The sequence below is a fragment of the Antechinus flavipes genome, chromosome 3 (assembly GCF_016432865.1).
Source record: "Antechinus flavipes isolate AdamAnt ecotype Samford, QLD, Australia chromosome 3, AdamAnt_v2, whole genome shotgun sequence".
Classification (NCBI taxonomy): domain Eukaryota; kingdom Metazoa; phylum Chordata; class Mammalia; order Dasyuromorphia; family Dasyuridae; genus Antechinus; species Antechinus flavipes.
In genome coordinates, this window is record NC_067400.1 from 514,761,722 (window position 1) to 514,782,342 (window position 20,621).

The 20,621-nt window shown below is 53.0% G+C and overlaps 1 protein-coding gene across 4 annotated transcripts; it reads left to right on the plus strand.

Moving 5' to 3' along the window:
* The first annotated feature begins 840 nt into the window (after positions 1 to 840).
* SIDT2 (SID1 transmembrane family member 2) lies at positions 841 to 20,522 on the plus strand. 4 transcript variants are annotated; one of them, XM_051987036.1, is made up of 28 exons: positions 841 to 1,831; positions 4,220 to 4,341; positions 4,735 to 4,899; positions 5,000 to 5,045; positions 5,296 to 5,397; positions 5,500 to 5,583; positions 5,812 to 5,911; positions 6,080 to 6,145; positions 6,438 to 6,531; positions 6,927 to 6,979; positions 7,322 to 7,333; positions 7,708 to 7,779; positions 8,240 to 8,311; positions 8,495 to 8,557; positions 9,388 to 9,494; positions 9,953 to 10,026; positions 10,133 to 10,199; positions 10,375 to 10,448; positions 10,556 to 10,679; positions 11,092 to 11,209; positions 11,716 to 11,852; positions 12,187 to 12,295; positions 13,487 to 13,563; positions 14,009 to 14,055; positions 14,428 to 14,533; positions 15,404 to 15,514; positions 18,910 to 19,023; positions 19,227 to 20,522. In XM_051987036.1, exons 1-28 carry the CDS (start codon positions 1,649 to 1,651, stop codon positions 19,287 to 19,289), a joined length of 2,562 nt encoding a protein of 853 aa, XP_051842996.1. In that variant the 5' UTR covers positions 841 to 1,648; the 3' UTR covers positions 19,290 to 20,522. The 4 variants fall into 4 exon arrangements, with proteins under 4 accessions (XP_051842996.1, XP_051842997.1, XP_051842998.1 ...); XM_051987037.1 differs by lacking the exon at positions 7,322 to 7,333 and having other exon boundaries at positions 842 to 1,831; XM_051987038.1 differs by lacking the exon at positions 8,495 to 8,557 and having other exon boundaries at positions 844 to 1,831.
* The last annotated feature ends 99 nt before the right edge of the window (positions 20,523 to 20,621 follow it).

Below are 20,621 nucleotides of genomic sequence, written 5' to 3' on the forward strand. Positions count from 1 at the left end.
CAAGTGTAAGTCTGGTGCTGAACCTGTATTATGAGGACAATAGTTGCACTACCTACGTCACAAATTTGCAAAGTATTTTGAAACACACTGTATTGTGTTTATATGTTTTTTCTGCAAGCTTCAGATGACAGTTTCCCACCTAAAAGACTTGAAACAATCTCATCCACAATTTAGTCATAAATTCAAATTCCAGCTTATAGATTTTATGTAGATAGATTGTGTGTGTGTGAAAGTAGAGGAAATGCCTTACACATTTTTAGATCTTTCCCCTGGAAGAGTGGGAAGAATCAGACTGAGAGAAGAAGTGGGGCCTATCTGAAATCTGGAAATTTTAGAGATTCATCCAAACTGACAACATACAAACGACCCTAACTGCCAATGTAGTCCATACAAAAGGGTCTCGGCGGCTCCCTCTTTACTGGGGTGTTTCAGGGTTACCAGATTCTTTCCCCCCAAAAAATGGTTAAGTGGATTCTCCTGAAGAAGGGGGACATGTAAAGGGCAAACTTGTAAGCTCATTAGGAGCTGGAACTATGTATTGTTTATCTTGGCATTTTAGCCTTAGCAAATTTAACAAATGTTTGTTAGAATAAAGGCTGTTACCAATCTGCAGCCTGTTACTTGGGAAGGAGGGAGCATAGCTGTGAGATGGCGCACTTTGTCACTCCCCTGCCCCCCAATCTGCCTCTTCCTTTGAATTTCTCTTCCTCTTCCCTCCTGCAGAGGTCATTCAATTGAACCTCATCACCCTCCCTCCCACCCCAATCTGTAAAGTAGCCAGGGGAAAAGTGGAAAAGGAAAGTGTGTCTATTTCAGGTAGAACAGAATTCATTAACGGGATGCTTAGCGAGTCTTCCTCAAATTATCTGCCTATTTTAATCCATACGGAGTGGTGAAGATCGATATGGTCAGGAGACTTGAAGAGAGCAGAAGCGCGAGTGCAGAAATGGGAAAGGGGAAGCATCAGATTTTCACATCCTAAGACTGGTTGGCGGCGGTCCCTTTAAGGCTCTGCCAGGGACCTGTCCCTTTAAATCTGTGTCAGTTTCCCCTGACGTCAGCCTGCCGGCCGCACTGGTGTTTACAGCCCGGGCCGAGCTGGTTACTTTCAGGAGTTCTGAATGCTGGCGACTGCCGCGTCCTCCCGGCCTTAAAGGGGCCGCACCCCCCAAGGAAACCGCCCACCCCTTTCTACCTTTTCACGCCCCTCGCCCCCGGCCCCACCCCCTCCTCGAGTGCCTTCGGGCTCCTCAGTAGCTGCGGCGCTTCTCTCGGCTTACCTCCCCGGCCCGGCTCCCGGGTGCCAGCCGGCCAGTCCCTCTGCTCTCATTCCACCTGGTTTGGGAGAGCAGCGGGGTGGGCGAACTGGAGGAACCCCTCCCCAAGTGCTGAGCCCCGGCGAGGTGCCCCTTCCCCGGAGTTCTGCACTCCCCCTCCCCTTCCGTCCCCACTGGGGGGCCCCTGGGAGCGTCTCAGCTTCTTCAGGGAGGGGGCATTTTCTAATCTCAGGCCGGGGTTAAAGTTCTGGTCCTGGTGAGATGCTGGAAGCTGCAGCCAGAAGCTCATCGCCCCTCCGAGGTGCTGCGCTCCCCGCTGCCGCCACTGCCGCCGCCGTCGCTGCCGCCGCCACCTCCGCCCAGCCGGGGCCATGTTCGCCCTGGGCTTGCCCTTCCTGGTACTCCTGGTGGCTCCGGTCGAGGGCAACCTGGGGGTCCTGGGGCCCAAGAACGTGTCCCAGAAGGAGGCCGAGTTTGAACGCACCTACCAGGATGAAGTCAACAGCGAGCTGGTCAATATCTACACGTTTAACCACACTGTGACCCGAAACAGGGTGAGGACTTGGGGTGCTGTGTGTGCGCTCTCACCCGCGTGCGTGTTTTATTTGGGGGGTCGTTGGTCCGGGGCGGGGGGCGACGAGGGAAGCGCCCCTCCTGGGTCTAGGTGGTGCAGCTGCTGGATCGTCTCCCCCCAAAGTCTTGCTCCCCCGTCCGCCCCTTTGGGCCGCTGCTGTATACCCCCACTCCTCGGGGCTGGAGCTAAGGGCCTTAGGGTACTTCTTGCTTAATCCCTTCCTCTTCCCCTCCCCCTCCCCCTTACACCGTCCGGTTTTATTTATTTGTCTGTTTTCTGAAGCCCTAGGGAAGGGAGTTCCCGAAGTTTCTCCACTCGGGGTCATCTTCCTTTCAAGGGGGGCCCCCACATGCAGGGTCTGAGTAGGCCTGGACGCGCCGCTCTCAGGTGTTAGGCTCACCTTCTTGGGCTCCCACCCTCCCGCTGGCCCTAGGCAAGTGGGGGTACCCTCGTCCTGCCTTCTGAACCACCCAAGTGGATGTGTCAGGCCTGGAGTTGAAAGGTCACCGATAATGTAAGATTAGAAAAGTTACTTCCCTAATCTTCCCAGGCTAACATATGCTGGGGGCTGCCTAGCGGAGGGTCGGTGTGTTTTTTTTTTAATTTCTAACTCCTTTCCATCTGCCTGGTGATCTACAACTCTGAAGAAAGCTAAGTGGCTGTATAGGGTAGGGGACGGCCCCAGGACGGCTAGAGAGAAGGAACCCGTTTAATCACAGCAGAATGGGTTTAACTTCTGGGGTTTGCTCTAGCCTGGAAACCCTACTTTCATTTCACTTTTCCCCGCCTACTCACCCCAGATCCTCAGGACTACTTTGTCGCTTGATTGTAAGGCGTTCAGGAAGAGGTCTTGGTGTGTCCAGCTCCTGGGGGAGGCCTGAATGACCTTCTGAATGATGGCCCAGAGCGTGGACCCCCTTGGGAACTTTGTGGCCTAGGGGCGGAGATTGCCCAGTGCCGGGTTGTGGAGCTCCCGAGGAGGGAGAACATCGCTCTAAGTGTTGGCCTAGGCTTTTCCTCAGCGCGCCCCCCCCTCACCTTTAGTGTGTCAGCTGTGGGAGAGAACTATGCTTCCCAAGGGTGGTCTTCAGGGTCTTGCACAGGTCTGCAAGGGCAAAACTTTTCAGGATAATACTTGGGTCAGTGAACTTTCTAAATATGGTAAATATTTAGTATTACCCTACATAAATGGGGAAGGAGTCCTGAATAATTTTCAGAATATAAAGGAGCCCTGAGGCCCCCTCCCCCCAATTGAAAACTGCTGAGATACCTGGTATCTTTTTGATTTTTTGGTGGGGAAAATGAACATCTTAGTTTCTGCTGTTGGCTGGTACTTGTCGCTAGAAGATTGTTCTCTGAATTCTGTCCTTTTGTAGCTTTTCTCTATTCAGACTTGGAGTCTTTCTACTCCAGCCAGGAGTTTGCTTTAGGCCTGGGGGCGCACTCTGGATTCTACCTCCCTGGGCAATGCAGATTCTTATGGGGGATGGGAGGGGGGAAGAGGGGATCTTTGTCTCTAGCAACAGAATGACAGTTATCACCTGTTCTCTCCTTTATAAAGCCCATGAGTTTTCATTGACCTCCTCTATATTACTGAGAGACAGTCTGTTCATTTTACAGATGGATAAGCAGCAGCTTAAACTTCTGGGGTACATTACCTTGGTCTAAAGTCAGTGAGTCAGTGGAGTTGGGGCCAGAAATCGGGATCCTCCATGCTAGTGTCCATCCGACTGTTGTTAGATAAGAGCTGCCCTTCTGGTGCTTTGGTTTCTAGGGAGGAGGCTGTTAAGAGTTCTAAGATTGTTAGCCCGTCCCCTCCCTTACTTAGGATGGGCACTAATGGTTCTGCAGGGTTCTTATTCCTCCCTCCGAGACAGCGTGGAGCTGTTTCCTGAAGCTTGCAGACTCAGCCAGGCTTGCCCTGCACTGGATAATACCTGACATTTATGTGGCACTTGACAGTCGGTCCCAGAGTGCTTTAGGGTTCCTTGCCTCATTCGATCCTTACCGATAGGCCTGTGTAGTACGGCTGTCATGACCCCCATTTTACAGATGAGAAAACCAAAGAAATTAAACGACTTACTCAAGTTCATGTAGGCAGTAAGTGGCAGGCCTGGGATTCACCCCCAGGTCTTCTGACCATCCATGGTGTTTCTGTATCCCATAGCTGCCTCTGTCAGTGAAAAGGACAGCCCTGGGGGAAAGCCCCCCCCCCTGACTTCCTGGGGTCAGGCGTAGACAGGGAGGACTGGCCCTTGGGCTTGACCCCCGCCCCTTCATGGGAGAAGAACGGCCGTGTCTGTCCGGGAAGGGGGTCTGGACTTGTTAGAGGTGTCAGAGGTGGTCTGATTAACACCTGTCCCCCTAGACCGAGGGTGTGCGCGTGTCTGTGAAAGTCTTGAACAAGCAGAACAAGGCTCCCGTGCTGTTTGTGGTGCGACAGAAGGAGGCTGTAGTATCCTTCCAGGTGCCACTGATTCTTCGGGGGCTGTGAGTATGCTTTGGGAGCCCACCAGGTGGGAAGGGACCCTCCCCAGCAGGGCAGCTGACCTCCCCGAGTAGTCTCTCATTCCCCACCTCTCCTAGGGAAATGTCGTACTCTCGAGCAGATCGCTAGGAAACTCAATTTCTCAAGGAGATTTCCTCCCTCCCACCAAGCACTTTCTTGCCCTAAGTCACATACTAAGTGCACCTGGAAGAGAGTATTTGTGGGCCCAGCCTGGAGCTGAGTGGGCCAGCCTGAGGCTTGGGCTGTCCGAGGTTCTCCTGCAACTGCCCCTTCCTCCGGACCGGGCTCCCCGGCCAGCCTTCCCTTCGGGGGGACGTGGGGTTGGTTAGGGGAGGAAGAACAGCTTCCCACCAACTCCCCGCCTTGGGCCACAGCTACCAGCGTAAGTACCGGTACCAGGATGTAGCGCGCACTCTCTGCCAGCCGCCCACCAAGAGTGAGGCCGAGGTCCAGTTCTTCTACGTGGACGTGTCCACTCTGTCGCTGCTCAACACCACTTACCAGCTGCGGGTCAGCCGCATGGACAACTTTGTGCTCAGGTTTGAGACGGGGCAGGCCCGCTGGGAGGGGAAGGGGCAGGCCTTCCTGCGAGCCCCGCGAGTGACGGCGCTGTGGGGGCACCTCTCTTTCTGCCCACAGGACAGGTGAACAGTTCAGCTTTAACACCACGGCAGCTCAGCCTCAGGTAAACTCTCAGTCAGTCCTGACACTCGGGGTCAAGCCTTGTTGGGGGGCCTTCGGGGTCACCGCAGATCTTCTGGGCGGGGTGAGTTGGGAAGAAGTGGGCCCACAGAGAGCGGCTTAGAAAGGGCAAGGACTGCTTCTTGTGGACCACAGCCCCCATAAAGCTCACATAGCGACGCTGTTCAGAGAGGACCGGGGCAGTGGCTACTGGGAGAGACCACTGAGGTAAGTCGCCCCTCTCTGTTCCTTAGTACTTCAAATATGAGTTCCCAGAAGGAGTAGACTCGGTGATTGTCAAAGTGACTTCCAACAAGGCTTTCCCCTGCTCCGTCATTTCCATCCAAGACATCCTGGTAAGTGGGCCCAAATCCCTGCTGTCCTGCGCGGGGAGCGAGCCTTCCAGGGAGAAAGGGTGTAAAAGGCTCAGGCCTTCATACCCCCCCTCCCTGTCACAGTGCCCCGTCTATGATCTGGACAACAACGTGGCTTTCATCGGCATGTACCAGACCATGACGAAGAAGGCGGCCATCACTGTGCAGGTAGGCCGGTCCCCGGACGCCCAAGGGCTGTGGCCCCCCCGCAGGCCTTGGCCCCCCTCCCCCCTTTTTCTTCTGCTGCCTCTTATGGTCTGCCCGGGCCTTCCCTGGGCTCCCCGCCACAGCCCCTCTTCCCCATCCTTGTGGTGCGAGGGCCGCAGACGGCCGGCCGGGAGCCCTGAGTGGAGGGGCCGGGCTCTGAGGGAGGCGGGCTCTCTGTGTGCTCCGCAGCGGAAGGACTTTCCCAGCAACAGCTTCTACGTGGTGGTGGTGGTGAAGACGGAGGACCAGGCCTGCGGGGGCTCCCTGCCCTATTACCCCTATGGGGAAGGTACGCTCGGGCTCCGGGCCGGGCACGCGAGGGCCAGGAGCTGGGAGGCCAGCCGGGCCTGGGGGGCTCGGGACGGTGGGGGTGTCAGCCTCTCTCCTGCCTGGTCCCTCAAGCCCCAGGCCTTGCTCCGGGCTCCCACTTCCGCACTGACTTGACTTTTACGTCCAGATGAACCGGTGGACCAAGGGCATCACCAGAAAACCCTGGCCGTCGTGGTGTCTCCAGCAGTCACGTGTGAGTGTGGCCGGCCGCGGGCAGGGCCAGCCCGGCGGGGAGGGCCAGGCTCGGCGGGGAGGGCCAGGCTCGGCGGGGAGGGCCAGGCTCGGCGGGGAGGGCCAGGCTCGGCGGGGAGGGGCTCTGGGGGGACACGAGTGGGTCACTGCCCCGGGCCTGCAGGGCGCTCCTCGGCTGTCCCTGCCCAGCGAGAGGGGTGCGCCGGCCCCTGTCCCTGTAAACACCCGCTGCCCCCCTCCCTGACCTGTCCCGGAGCCCTGTGCTCATCCTCCCTGCCTCCCTTTGTTCCCAGCCGAGGCTTACGTCGGGGGCATGCTCTTCTGTCTGGGCATTTTCCTGTCCTTCTATTTGCTGACCGTGCTGCTGGCCTGTTGGGAGAATTGGAGGTGAGCCTTTGGTGCCGGCCTAGCCAGCCTTTGGGCTTGGTCAGGGAGATTTCTCCCTGCTCCCTTTCACTTCCCCCTGCTCTGCTGTTCCTGCCCTGGGGAGACCCCCACCCCCAAGCTCCCCTAAGACAAACTGGACTGGCACGAGGAGGAGAACAGATTGCCGGATGCTCCGCTGCCCATAGTCCACAATTCCCCCAACAGAGAGAACGGAAGCTTCACTTTCTCTTCCAGCCATTGCTCTAAGCCTGTGCCTTCAGCCTAGAGAAGGCCGGCTTTGGGGGGAGAGGGGGGAAGGTCCTGGTGGTCAGCACCCGAAGGGGGAGGGTGGACAGAAGGTGGCAGGGATCTGGAGCCCAGACCCCACCCTGGAACCCCATCATCCTTTCCCACAGGCAGCGGAAGAAGACCCTGTTGGTGGCAATGGACCGTCCCTGCTCAGAAAGCGGTATCTCTCAGGGCGCTGTCCTGGCTGGGCTGGGGGGAGAGGGGACAGATTCTCTGGGCCTAATAGTCCTGGGCCTGAGAGGCCAGAGTCTTCTGGCCAAAGGCAACTGGCTGCATTTTCCATAAATTCAGACCCGAGAGGTGAGGATGAGGGTCGGAGGTGATGTCTCCTCCACTCCCCATCTCTCCCTTGAAAACCATAGCTGCTCCTTGCTTTATTCTTCTTTTAATCCTGCTGGCCTCCTGTCTTCTGGCCTGTCCCAGTTTCACAAGTTCATAATTTTTCTCTTTCTCTCTCCCCCTGCGCCCAACAATCTCTCCTGTTTGTGACCTTCTCTTCCAGCCTCTTTGCTTGGTAAGCTACAGGTGCTGGGCGGGATTAGGGCCTTGGGCTTTCAGGGGACCAGGATGAGACGGTGGGGGAGGGAAGCATCAGGCCTTGCCCATCATTTGCACTCACTAAGTGCGCTTGAATGCATGAGCTGTGACCAGGTGGGATCTGGGGAGTCCTGGTGTCCATTCTTCTATTGCCAGGATGTTTTTACCCTTTTATTTGAGGAGGGAAGTGGGGAGAGAGGACATGGGGCCAGAGGGAACACAAGTGGTTTTGGCTGGCTATGGAATTACTTTTCCTGATGCTGTCCCCAGCCCCTTCTGTCTTATGACATCTTCAGGGCGGGGCCTGTGACTGCCCAAGGCGACGATCAGGCTTTGATTTCTCCTTTGCAGGTCACCCTCGAGTCCTGGCTGAGTCCTTCCCTGGCTCCGCCCCTTATGAAGGTTACAGTTATGGCTCCTTTGGTAGGTGCTCCCTGAGGACTCCTCCTCTGACCCATCCCCACAACCTCGCTGTCTTTGGGCCATTTTAAGCCGGCCTCTCCCAGGGCACAGAAGTTCTCAATCTGGGATTGGTGAATTTTTCCTTTCTTCAAAAAAAAAAAATCAAAAACCTTATTTATTTATTTTTGCAAAAACTATTTCAATATGATCTGGTCCCTTTGTAATCCTACATATTTTATTTCACGCATCTGAAAACATATTTTGGGAAGGGGTCTGTGGGCTTCACCAAAACAGGTTAAGACCCGCCAGGCCATGATCATCTCGCCTTCCGAAACGAGTAGGCGAAAGCTGTGTTTAAAACATCTCCATCCCTCTCCAGCCTAGAGACCTCTGGGGAAAGCCCCCTGCCCCATCTCCGGCCCTTTTTGTCTTGCTGGCCAGACCCCCCATGCCCTCCCCTGACCAGCCTTGGCCCCCACAGACAATGGCTCCAGCTCTGCTGACGGAGCGGTGGACAGCGCTGGCTCGGTGGACGTCTCCTACAGCTTCTCGGGTGAGGCTCCCGGCGGGGCAGGGCCGGTGCTGGCTGGGCCGGAGGTGGTGTGTGTGTTCCAGGAGGTCCCTCCCCCTCCCCCTCTCTCGGAGCAATGGCATCGGGGCCGACCGCTGTCTCCCTCCTTGGCCTGGCCCTCCTCTTCCTGGACGCCCTCCCAGTAACTCTCCCTTTCCTTTGAAGGACACGACCAGTTCAAGCGACGCCTGCCCTCTGGCCAGATGCGGCAGCTGTGCATTGCCATGGGTAGATGTGGGGAGAGTGCTCGCTTTGCCAATCGGCTCCCGCCTGTGGCGGGCACGGGGGCTGGCTGCGGCCGTGGCCTGCTTGGGGCTGCCCCGGCCTTGGGGCTTGGGGAGACGCTCAGTGGGTGCCCTGCCCACAGAGGCTGCCAAGGAATCCTGCTGGCGACTGACCCTCCGTGGCTTTTGAGAGAGGCTGGGGCAGCGTGAGGGGTGGGGGCCGTCTCCAGGCCTTTCCCGCCCCCGTCCCTTCCCAGGGCTACCCCTCCGGGGTTTCGGGCTGAACCTGCCAGGTGGGGGAGCTGAGCCATCGGCTCCACTCTGGCCGCAGAGGCGGTCGGGGCCGGACCAGAGAGGTCCCACAGGAGCACTAACGCTGTTCTCTTACCCGCTGGGGGCCCTCGCCTGGCTGGGTGTGAGGTTAGGTTTTAAGGGGGCTGATGGGCGGTGGTCTCCACCCGTGGCTCTGCCCTCTCAAAACACACGGAGCTGGTCGCGCCTCTAATCTGCATGAAGCCTGGAAATCGTCCCCTTGTCGCAAGCCTGAGGTGGGCTCAGTGTCGCGGGTCCAGTGTGTCCTCGCTCTCCGGGGGAGAAGATCCGGGCAGGGGCATCAACCCGCCCAACTGCCCGTCCCCTTCACCCCCAGGCACCACAGGGAAAGGACACAGCGTTTCCCTGGACGCTGAGCTCCCCTCGGCCTCCCCGTCCTAACCCCCCCAATAAGCCCCTCCCACCACTTTGTAATCTCAACAATCGCCCCAGGTGAGCGGGGCCAGCTTCCAGGGGGTCCTGCCCCGGTGTGAGCGGCTCCTCCCTTCCTTCCCCTCCCAGACCCCGTGGGCAGCCGGCCTCGACTGGACTCCCTGAGCTCTGTGGAGGAGGACGACTACGACACGCTGACTGACATCGAGTCGGACAAAAACGTCATCCGCACCAAGGTCCGAGGCCGCTCTGGGCCTGGAGCCTTCGAGGGAGGCCAAGGGCCAGCCCGGGGTGCACGGCCCAGCTTGAGGCTGGCTCCTTGGGGAGGGGCCCGGGCAGGGGTGGTCCGTCCGTGAGAGGCTCCGGCCTTTGTCCCAAAGGCCCCGGGCAGGGGGTGGTCCGTCCGTGAGGGGCTCCGGCCTTTGTCCCAAAGGCCCCGGGCAGGGGCTGGTCCGTCCGTGAGGGGCTCCGGCCTTTGTCCCAAAGGCCCCGGGCAGGGGGTGGTCCGTCCGTGAGGGGCTCCGGCCTTTGTCCCAAAGGCCCCGGGCAGGGGGTGATCTGTCCGTGAGGGGCTCCGGCCTTTGTCCCAAAGGCCCCGGGCAGGGGGTGGTCCATCCGTGAGGGGCTCCGGCCTTTGTCCCAAAGGCCCCAGGCAGATCTGTTCCCTCGGTCATGCTCTCTTGTTCCTCCTCAGCAATACCTGTATGTAGCAGACCTAGCCCGGAAGGACAAGCGGGTTCTTCGGAAGAAGTACCAGATTTACTTCTGGTGAGCAGAAGGGTCCTGGTTGGCCTTTGGGAGGGGGCACAGAGAAGGGCGAGGCTTTGGTCCGCTTCCAGCCTTCCTCATCCATCATCCGTCCGTCCCTGCACAGGAACATTGCCACCATTGCTGTTTTCTATGCCCTCCCCGTGGTACAGTTGGTGATCACCTACCAGACGGTAAGAGGGCCGCCCCCTGAGGCGGGGTCCCCCGGCAGATGCGTGTCTGGTCTCCTTTTGACACAAGATCCAGCGGTGGGGAAGGGATGGGGCTGGGCTGCTCTCTCAGCCTGAGCTGAATCTCGGGCATCAGTTCCCCCCCCCCCGTTTTTCTTGCTCCCTGGGGCCGCTGCAGGTGGTGAATGTCACAGGGAATCAGGACATCTGCTACTACAACTTCCTCTGCGCCCACCCCCTGGGCAACCTCAGGTAGGGGGACACTGGGGATGCAGACCCCTGAGTGCCCAAGGAGGGGCTGGCGGGAAGGTGGGACCGGGCCAGCTCCTCTCTGTAATGCTCCTTGATTTCTGTCCCAGCGCTTTCAATAATATCCTCAGTAACCTGGGTTACATCCTGCTGGGGCTGCTCTTCCTCCTCATCATCCTGCAACGAGAAATCAATTATAACCGAGCCCTCATGCGAAATGACCTCTATGCCTTGGTAAGAGGGAGCCCTCCCAGCCCTTCCTCGGAGTCCCCCTGGGGACCCCACCCCTGCCCCTTAGTGAGAGAGAACGCTCCTTGTCTCGGGCTTGGCTCAGGGCCCCTCCCTGCCTCCCCGCCTCATTCACAGCTCCTGCTCTCCACCGGCCTCTCAGGTCACTGAAAGGCATCCTGAACTAGTCGTTCATCCTCTAAGTGCCGCTTTCCCTCATCCTCCCCGGCCCCTGGGCTTCAAAGTCTCGGTGCCCTCCTTGTGGAACGCTGCTGCGCGTGTGTGTTCTGAAACCTCCGTCGGGCTGTACGCTCCTGGGTGCAGAGCCCTCCACATGTGGCGGGCTATTAATAAAAGGGCGGTGCTGTGTCTCCGTCTTTCTGCTGGACTCCAACCCTGGTTTCTTTCTTTGGAATAGGAATGTGGGATCCCAAAGCACTTTGGGCTTTTCTACGCCATGGGAACAGCCTTGATGATGGAAGGACTGCTCAGTGCATGCTACCATGTGTGCCCCAACTATACGAACTTTCAGTTTGGTAAAGCCTCCTCTTCATTCCCAGAGAACTTGCCTATACATCTATGTCTCTCTTAGTTTTGCCTTAAAAAAAACAAAAACAAAGTGCCCATCCCTTAGGTAGCAGCCCTCAAGCTTCAGCCTTTTAGGGGGACTCGTGCTGCGCAGAGAACAGCCCGCCAGACCTGGTTAGGGACTCCTTCTCAGAGGGTCTCAGATTCAGAGCTTGGAGGTCACCTAGTCAGACCCCCTCATTTTATAGAAGAGGAAACTGAGGTCCCCACGAGGTAGTGATTGCTAAAGATAACGCAGGTATAGGTGGTAGAGCCAGTTGCTGTTCTGAATAGTGCCCAAGAGGAGTCAGTTCTTGGAGGCAGTGTGTAGAGCCTCGCCCAGGGGCCCCAACATATCCCTCCCACCCGGTGATTGCCAAGGGTGACTTCCTAGGGAACAAGGGGGCCTTAGCTTAGGGTAGTGGGCTTGGACAGGCCCCGGGGTTTGGCGCTTCAAGAGCTCCTGTCTGTACAGACACATCGTTCATGTACATGATCGCCGGGCTCTGCATGCTGAAGCTGTATCAGAAGCGGCACCCCGACATCAACGCCAGTGCCTACAGCGCTTACGCCTGTCTCGCCGTTGTCATTTTCTTCTCTGTGCTGGGGGTGGTGAGTTTCCCCCTGTTCCCAATAATCTGGCCTCCTTCCCCTCCTTGCCCCCGAGGGCCTCTGTCCTTCCTGCCCCCTGCCCCTCGAGACCAGGTTCCTTCCCCCATTCCTTCCCCAGCCCCCTCTCTTGGGGCTACTCAGACGTGATCATTCCCCTCCTGGCTGGGCGGTGCCCCATGCATGCAGGTGTCCCGAATGTGGACCCTCCTTGTGTCCTTTGTCACGTCCTCCTCCATCTCTCCCTTCTCTTTCTCTGCTTCTCTCCTTTTCCTTCTTTATCTCTGTCTCACATACGCATTCTGTTCCTCACTTCCTCCCAACCTTCCCCAAATAGGTATTTGGCAAAGGGAACATGGCGTTCTGGATCGTCTTCTCGGTCATCCACATCATTGCTACGCTCCTGCTTAGTACCCAGCTCTACTACATGGGCCGCTGGAAGTTGGGTAAGAAAGTTGCCCCGGGGTGAGAACTGTGGTGATGGTAAGACATTGTCCTTGGGGGTAGAGAGGGGGACAGACCAGAGGGCGTAAAGAAGAGTGTATGAGACAAAAAGAGACAATGATCTCAGGCTAAAGTAGAAATCTTAAAGCTAGTGTCTGCTCTTTTCCTATTTTGTACATGTTATAATTTAAAAAGTCCTTACAGATGCTCTTAAAAGTTTTCTTCTTCTTCTTTTGGATCTCAGAACCTTTTCAGATATCTTGGGGCTTACTGGCTAGATTTCTTTCTTAAGGACCAAGTCTTAAACCAGAACCACTCTGAATTCTCATTGCTTGACCACCTATGGGTCCTAGGCCAAGCCCATTTCATTATGGGTCCTGATTGATTCAGTTTGAATGTAAATAGCTGTTGTTTCTACTTTGGCCAGAAACCCTCAGAAGACCCCTCAGTGTCTTCCCTGCTCAGATTTATTTATTTAGACTTTTTTTAAAACTAGATGAAAGAGAAAATTTTTTGTCTCACTTGCTGATTAGCCTAAATGGGTGCGGTCTCAATCAAACTGAGACCTGTTAAGACCTTAGTTTAAAAAGGCCAAGGTCTCCTATTGCATCCAGAGCTATTTCCTGTTGTCCAGATCTATATCTATATCTGTCTGGAGGACAAAGTGAGGCAGGTGACCTTGCACAGCCCCTCCCTCCCTTAACTCCAATTCAGGTGCATGTCATGGAATCACCTTCCTGTTGTCACGGTCTTCTTAGAGAACAAAGGACAAATAACAACAAAAACCGACAATATAAAATATATTCATATTACACATAGAGCAGAGGTTTCTTGTAAGGAAATGATATCAGTGCAGATCAGCAACTATTTTTTGCAACTTGCAGACAGATTTAGAGAGTCACCTGCTCTGTATGTGCCGAAGACAGTTCTTGAAACTGGGTCCTCCTGACTCCAAGCTGGGCTCTCTATCCACCATACTACACAGCCTCTCAAAGACCATGTAAATTATTGTGCAAATTGTTATTGTCCCTCCTGGCCCCCACACTCAGGAGTCACAGATGGTCTTAACATTGGCTGAGCCTGTTGGCACTCCTACCTATGGACTTAGGCTATACACTTTGAATATGAGGAGGGATACAGCTCTGCAGCTTCAAATTTCTTGCTTTCAACGCAAATTTTGTCCCTTCTTGCAGATTCTGGGATCTTCCGCCGGATTCTTCATGTGGTTTACACAGACTGTATCCGGCAGTGCAGTGGGCCCCTCTACGTGGTATGTACTAAGGCTCTACTTTCCTTTTCTTTCCTCTGCCCTTATATCTGCCCCTTTTGGGGCACTTGCTAGAATTGGATAATTGGGGCCCTCTCCCATTTCCCCTCTCTTTAGCCATCTGTATTATTGTTATTAATATTATTACTACAATAACCATAGCTAACAGGTATCCCAAAAGTCTTAGTACCATTTAAAATTTTAATGATGCTTTAAAACTTGCCAAAGCTCTTATTTGATTATCTCATTATCTTATTTGATCCCTACATTCATTCAGATAATTGCTATCACTACCCCCATTGTACAGATGAGGAAACTAAAATTGAGAAAGAAATTAAATGATTAGTCATAAACTAGTGTCTGAGGCAGGATCCAAATCAAGCAGGCTCTTTACTAAAGGACCTAATCCCTATCTCTGTCTCATTTCTCTGGATTTACTTCTCTCTAGGACCGAATGGTGCTACTGGTTATGGGTAACATCATCAACTGGTCACTGTGAGTCCACTTACGCAGCTTTCAGGGCTGGGAGGCAGGTGGCAACCAGGAAGGGAACAGGGACAGGACTTAGCACGAGACCTCTCTTCTTCCTGTTCCCCTGATTTCTCAGGGGAGGGATTCCATTCTGAGCACTGCTCCCTCCATCCTGGGTCCCAGGGAAGAAGGGTGTGCTGGGGACAGAGGTGGGGCTCCTTCCCCTCCTGTAAGTGGATAGAGACCAGACCTTCTGAAATCCTCCTGGCTGCCTCCTGTTTTGAGGGGATCAGTCATGGGGGCTGAGCAGTGACCCTGTCTCAGTCCCACATTCTAAGGAAACAGCAGGTGTTTGGGTGCTTGGATGTGGATCCCTGCCCTCTTTCTTCCCTGCAGTGCTGCCTACGGGCTCATCATGCGTCCCAATGACTTTGCTTCCTACCTGCTGGCCATTGGCATCTGCAACCTTCTTCTTTACTTTGCTTTCTATATCATCATGAAGGTAAGTCAGGGATGGGAGGGAGGAGGGAGTGAATTTCCTTCCTCTTAATCATCGTGTATCTCTTAGTACTTTGACATAAAAAGGGACCAGGATTGCAGGCCCTGGACTGGTCCCACCTGGACTGGGGGGGAGCAAGAAGGAGTGGGGGGTGCCCTTGTATGCCAGTCCTTCCTAGTGGTTTAATGCCTCTGTACTCATAATTGCAACAGGTTCGGTGGGAAGATAGAGCTGAGAGCTAAGAAAAGATCCCCGACTATAAGGGTTTCTGTCTTATGGAACTGGTTTAATATTCATGGAATACTTAAGGTTAAGACAATCTATGCTAAGTGCCAGATAAGTGGTACAACTAGTTATTGGCGTAGGAGTTCAGAGGAGGAAGAGATCAGCGAGTCCAGGACTGGGAGCTTAGCTCTGAAGCCTGAAGGCCTGGCTGTAGGCAGGAGTCCGGCTTACCTGGAGGAACTTCTGTCGCATTAAATGCCTAGGAGTGGGAGGTGGTGGGGAGAGAGTTGGAGGATCTTAGTTAAGCCCTGATGATGTTGAAGGATCCTCATCAGCTGTGCTCCCTGTCTTTGGAGGGCTCGTTAACTAATGGGGAGATGGGGGCCAGGGTTAGAAACGAGGAATACTGTTGACACGTGGCATGGGAACACAAGGGAGAGCGAATGTGTGAAGGGCTTTCTGGAGGAGGTAATATGTGGAACTAAGCTGCAAACGGACAGCGAAGGGCCAGGTTTTGCTACATGTGGAAAAACTATTAAATGAAAGCTCAGAGGGAAGAGTGCAAAAAACAGGGACTCTGGGAAAGGGGGTTAAAAAAGTTAGATCACAGACTGCTCTCACCTTTGTTCCCATTGCTTTTCTCTTCAGCTCCGGAGTGGGGAGAGGATCAAACTCATCCCTCTCCTCTGCATCATCTGTACCTCTGTGGTCTGGGGTTTTGCCCTTTTCTTCTTTTTCCAGGGGCTCAGTACCTGGCAGGTGAGTGAATGAAAGCCAAGTCAAGAGTTAGGAGTAAGGAGCAAGTAACAAGATGTGGGCTCCGGTGTTCACTCTTGTCTTTGATTAGCTTTTTATAATCTTGATCAAAACCTCCCACTTCTCAGTTTTTTCTCACCCATACCTATAGTAATGTGTCTGTTGTTTTAGAATACATGTCCGTGTTTATAATAGTAAACAATAATAATTTATAGCAATTTTATATTTGTGAAATTCTTCACATATATTATCTCCTTTAATCCTTATTATTTTAATCTTACAGATGGGAAAACTGAGGCTGAGTGGTTAGGTGACTTGCTCAGGTCTGAGGAAAGATTTTAACATGGGTTTTCCCGAGTCCAGGATTCAATAAAATGAAGGAATCAGACAAGCTAATAAACCCTGAGAGCTCTTCTAGCTCTAGAAGTCTACAGTTCTGTAATTATCAGTATCCCTGTGCATTTACTAGATACCTAACACTGTCAGATGGGCTATTGGCTGTTCCCTCTATGCAGTTTTCACACATTTGCCCAAGACTCTTCCTTGTGCCGGGAATGCTTTCTACTTCACTGTAAATACTTACAATCTCTGACTTCAAGTTCCAGTTCCTTTACTTCTAGGTCTTTACTGATTTGTCCCCATCTCCATTTTGCATATATTTGCATGTACATATTGTTGAATTCCCAATTAGAATGTAAAATCCTTGGAGACATGGACCAGAAAATCTTTGCCTTTAGCACTTAGCATAATGCCTGTTGTATAATAGATGCTTACTATATATTAAATTTGTTGAGTGGATGAATGAATGAATGTGGGGGATTAGATATGGTCCCCATCCTCAGAGTAACTAGAGAAAATGGTCTCTACCAGGAAAAGATAATGAAGGCAGCGTATGTTAAGGGCAAACAGATGTCAGGGTTAGATCCTTAGGAACCAGGAGAGCTCGGAGGAGAGAAACATTTTTGGACTAGAAAAATATACTTTATAAAAGTAATGGAATGTGCTTATTATGTCTAAAGATTTTGGAAAAAATTGTATGTTTAAAGAGGAAGAGAAATGTTACTTCAAGCCAAGGAGGTCAAGTGAGCATTTTTATTCTATCTCATATGTTTATGTGCATTTTTCATATCTCATCCTAGGCTTCTTGAGGGCAGGAGCCATGTTTAATTTATCTCTTTTTTTTTTTTTTTTTTATCTTATTTGGAATGGGAAAGAAACATTGAAAAAGGGTTCAATGTAACCCATGGATTTATCAAGCTACAGAGTGTGCTGATTTCCTGTTCCCATCCCTTCCTGTCTTTTCCACCAGTTGTATCCTTATTCATCTCCTTTTATCTCTCAAATCTTCAACCTCTTGTCAACTGGTTCCTTTTTTTCTGCTTTCAAACATATCCAAGGATACCCCATCCATTTAAAAAATCCTTCACTAGGTCCTAACATCCCCTCAAGCTATTTCCTTGCAAATCTCTACCCTTTCTGAGCCAGACTTCTTGAAAAATCCAGAAATATCCACATTTTCTGCCTCCACTTCTTGTGCTCTCACTCATGTCTCCTCTTGGCTTCTGAACTTAATCAGTCAGCTGTAACCCTGAAATTCCCAGGATTACCTTCTGTGCTAAATCTGATGGTCTCTTCTCGGTCGGAATCCTTCTCGAGCTCTCTGCTGCACTTGACCCTGTTAACTTCCCCTCTCCTCCCTTATCTCTGGCTTTTCTCGACACTCCTGTCTCCGGATGTTCCTCTCACCAGTCTGATCACAGCTGGCTCCTTTAAGGTGAATTTCAGGCACCACCTTCTTTGTGGATCCTTTTCTGATTCTCCCTAAATGCCAGTGCCTTCCCTCCCAAGTTCACTTTTACATCACCAGTCAGCTGTTGGACAGTTCACAATTCTGATTGTCCTAGACACACCCTAAAGCTTGACAATCTTAGAGAGACGTTTAAACTCAGCTTGTTATCTTTCTCCCTCAATCCTCCCCTTAGATTAAGTCCTCATCAGATTATTTCAACAGTTCCCTTACAGGTCAGCTTCAGGTCTTTTGCTACTCTAGTCTCCAAGCTGTTGCCAAACTAATTTTTCAAGCACCAATCTAACCATGTGACTCTTCTACTCCACCAATTTCAGGGACTTCCTTTTTATTACCTTTCATAAAATGTAAACTCTTCTTTAAATTTAGCCTCAACCAGTCTTCCCATTGTCCAATGTTTTATCTCTGTTCCTTCCTTGAGGCACTCCATCTTCCATTTCTGTTCTTTTATCTTGATTCCCTCCATTCCTGAAATCCCTTCCCTCCTCCCTGCCTCGGAGAATCTCTCTGTTCCTTTAAGATAAATTTCAGGCACTTTCTTCATGAAGCTTTTTGTGATTCTTCCTAAGAGTCTCCCTCTCAAGCTGTCTGATATTTGTGACTTTTTGTCTGTGTGTTTCTCAATTTGGTGCTGAACATATTTTTATATGTACTTGTCTCTCTCATTAGAGTGACATAGCATGACCCTTGGGCAAAATACTTAACCCTGATTGCCTTCAAAACAAACAAAATATATAAAGTTATTGTGAAGAGGGATTGTTTCGTTCTTTGCTTTACCTAGCATAGTGCCTGCCACATAATAGGAGTTTAGTAAATATCTATTTATTCATTGATTGATGGCTAGAGGTTGTCATGATATGATGAATCAGGAAGATCCAGATTTAAATCCTACCACAGATATTAGCTGTATGACATTGGGCAAGTCCCTCTGGACTGGGATGACTTTGGACCTCAGTTTCCTCATCTGTAAGTAAAACAAGGGAGCCAGATTCAAGGACCTCTAAAGGTTCCTTCATCTCTGGCTCTTTGTTCCAACTGTGGGCTGGGCAAAGTCCATCGTGGCAGCCTGGGCATGAGCCGGCCTTCTGAAACCTTGGGCTCACGCCCTATCTCTGACATGTACGGGTTCTGCCACTTTGGGCACGACACAGCCTTGCAGTGGCCCAGGCGACTCCTGCTCCAGGATTCAGAACAAAATCAGCTGTGGATCTCATTGGTCAGCAGTGTTTACCTTAACCAAGGAAACCATTGACCGAACCAAAAATAATTACTCAGGGCACTAGTTAAATACACAGATGAAGATGGCAGAAGCCAGAGCATGCATTCTCTTGGGAACAAAACAGCCTGTATCCATATAAGTAACTGAAAATGTAAACATAAGAGAATGTTGTGTGGGGTGGGAAGAAGAATCTGTGATACTTGTAGAATAATAGGTTAGGAAAAATGAGGGAGAAGGAGGAGCCTGTGGTTCTGAGGTTTCCAGCCTGGGAAATTAGAAGACTGTTGACTGAAAGGGGAGGTAATCCCTGCCTGGGGAGTTGTGGGCAGAGGGCAGTAGGCAGTTCTCCCCATCTCCATCCTTCTTCCCCAGAAAACTCCTGCCGAGTCAAGAGAGCACAATCGGGACTGCATCCTGCTCAATTTCTTTGATGACCATGACATCTGGCACTTCCTCTCCTCCATTGCCATGTTTGGGTCCTTCTTGGTAATTGCTCACCCCTTTCCAAAGGGACGGGAAGGGATCGTCGGGGTCAAGTTTAGCACGGTGGGTTTGAGCTCCGCTGCGGCCGCTCAGCAGGCTGGGTCTGCCCCTTGGCGGCTGTCCCCAGATCCTGCGAGGCTGCGGTGGGGACCAGGGGAGCAGGGCCCGGGCCGGAGCTCTGGCCCAGCCTCCCCCTCTTTCCCCAGGTGCTGCTGACCCTGGATGACGACTTAGATACCGTACAGCGGGACAAGATCTACGTCTTCTAGTGGGCTGCTGCACCCCCTCCCTGTGGGCCCTCCAAGGAGCCCGGCTGGGCCGGGGGCTGGCTGCTGGGGACCTGCTGCCCAGTGCCTCGGGGCGACGGCATCCTTTTTGGCCTGCTCTCCTGGGAAGGCATTGGGACATTTATGGGGGACAGCCATGTTCTCCTTGTGGCTGTACCTGGGGAAAAGGGGGACCGGGCCACCGAGGCCCATTTGAACTTTGGCCAAACTTGCTGCTTCCTCTTCAGTGTTTGGGCCCCTCCAAAAGCCTGTCTATGGAGGAAGGGAAGGCGCGGTTTCTCCCCTTCTCTTGTGGGGAGCCCTGTTTGGGAACCCCAAATCCTCCTTTCCGCTGCAGTTCTGGGTGAGGGCCAGAGCTTGATTTTTTCCGTCCAGCTCCAGCTCTTTTAACGTGTGTGTGTGTGTGTGTGTGTGTGTGTGAGAGAGAACCAGTCAGGTCCTCCAAGCTGCTGTCCGAGCCGGGCTCTCTGTTTGAAGGGGGTGGAGGGAAGACCTGAGAGGTCAAACCAGAAAGGGGCGTGGCCTGAAGAGCAGTTTCCCTGCGACCAGCTCCACGTGGGCCGGAATTTTCTGGGGGGGTGGTCTTTAAATAAGAAGAAAGCTTAGATGATGGGCTCCCTTTCATAGCCTTTGCCGGCTGGAACTATCGGGCATCTCTCAGGCTGACTCTTCCCTCCATCTCCATCCCTGGTACCCTTGTGCCTGCCAACCCCCCGGGGGGCTCCCTCAGTGCCATTGCCGGCCCCCAGGGGTCGGGACAGGAGGGTTACAAAGAACAGGAGCCATTCCAGCCTCCTGCAGTGCCTATGTCCTCCGGCAGTCAGGGCAAGGGCAGGCTTGCTCTTGGCCCCCCAGGTAGGCTTTTGGGGGATAAGACACAGACACACACACACACCTCTTGGCGTTTACAGTGAGTCCAGCTCACACTCCTGCCGGGGCCAGTCCTCCTGCTGGCCCTGGCTGTCTCCCACCTGCCCTCCCTCCCCGATCCAGGTGCCACTGTGGGAGGAGAGAGACAGAGAAAGGGGCTAGGCCTCGGAACGTAGGATTCCCAACTTTGTTCTTACAGTTTTCCCAGGGAAGTCATCGGAGGTCTTGCTTTTTTTTTTTTTTTTTAAAAGAACTCTGTTTTATGTCTATTTTCCCACATCACAATGGAATCTCTGTTTTCTATGAATGACTGACTGCATTCAATTAAAGGAATGACCAGATGCACTTCCCAGCTTCTTTTGCTTGATTTCCAGGACTGGATCTAGTGGAAAGTTGGGTCTAAGCTAGAGGGGCAGGTGTGGAGGAAGAGCCAGCTTGAAAACC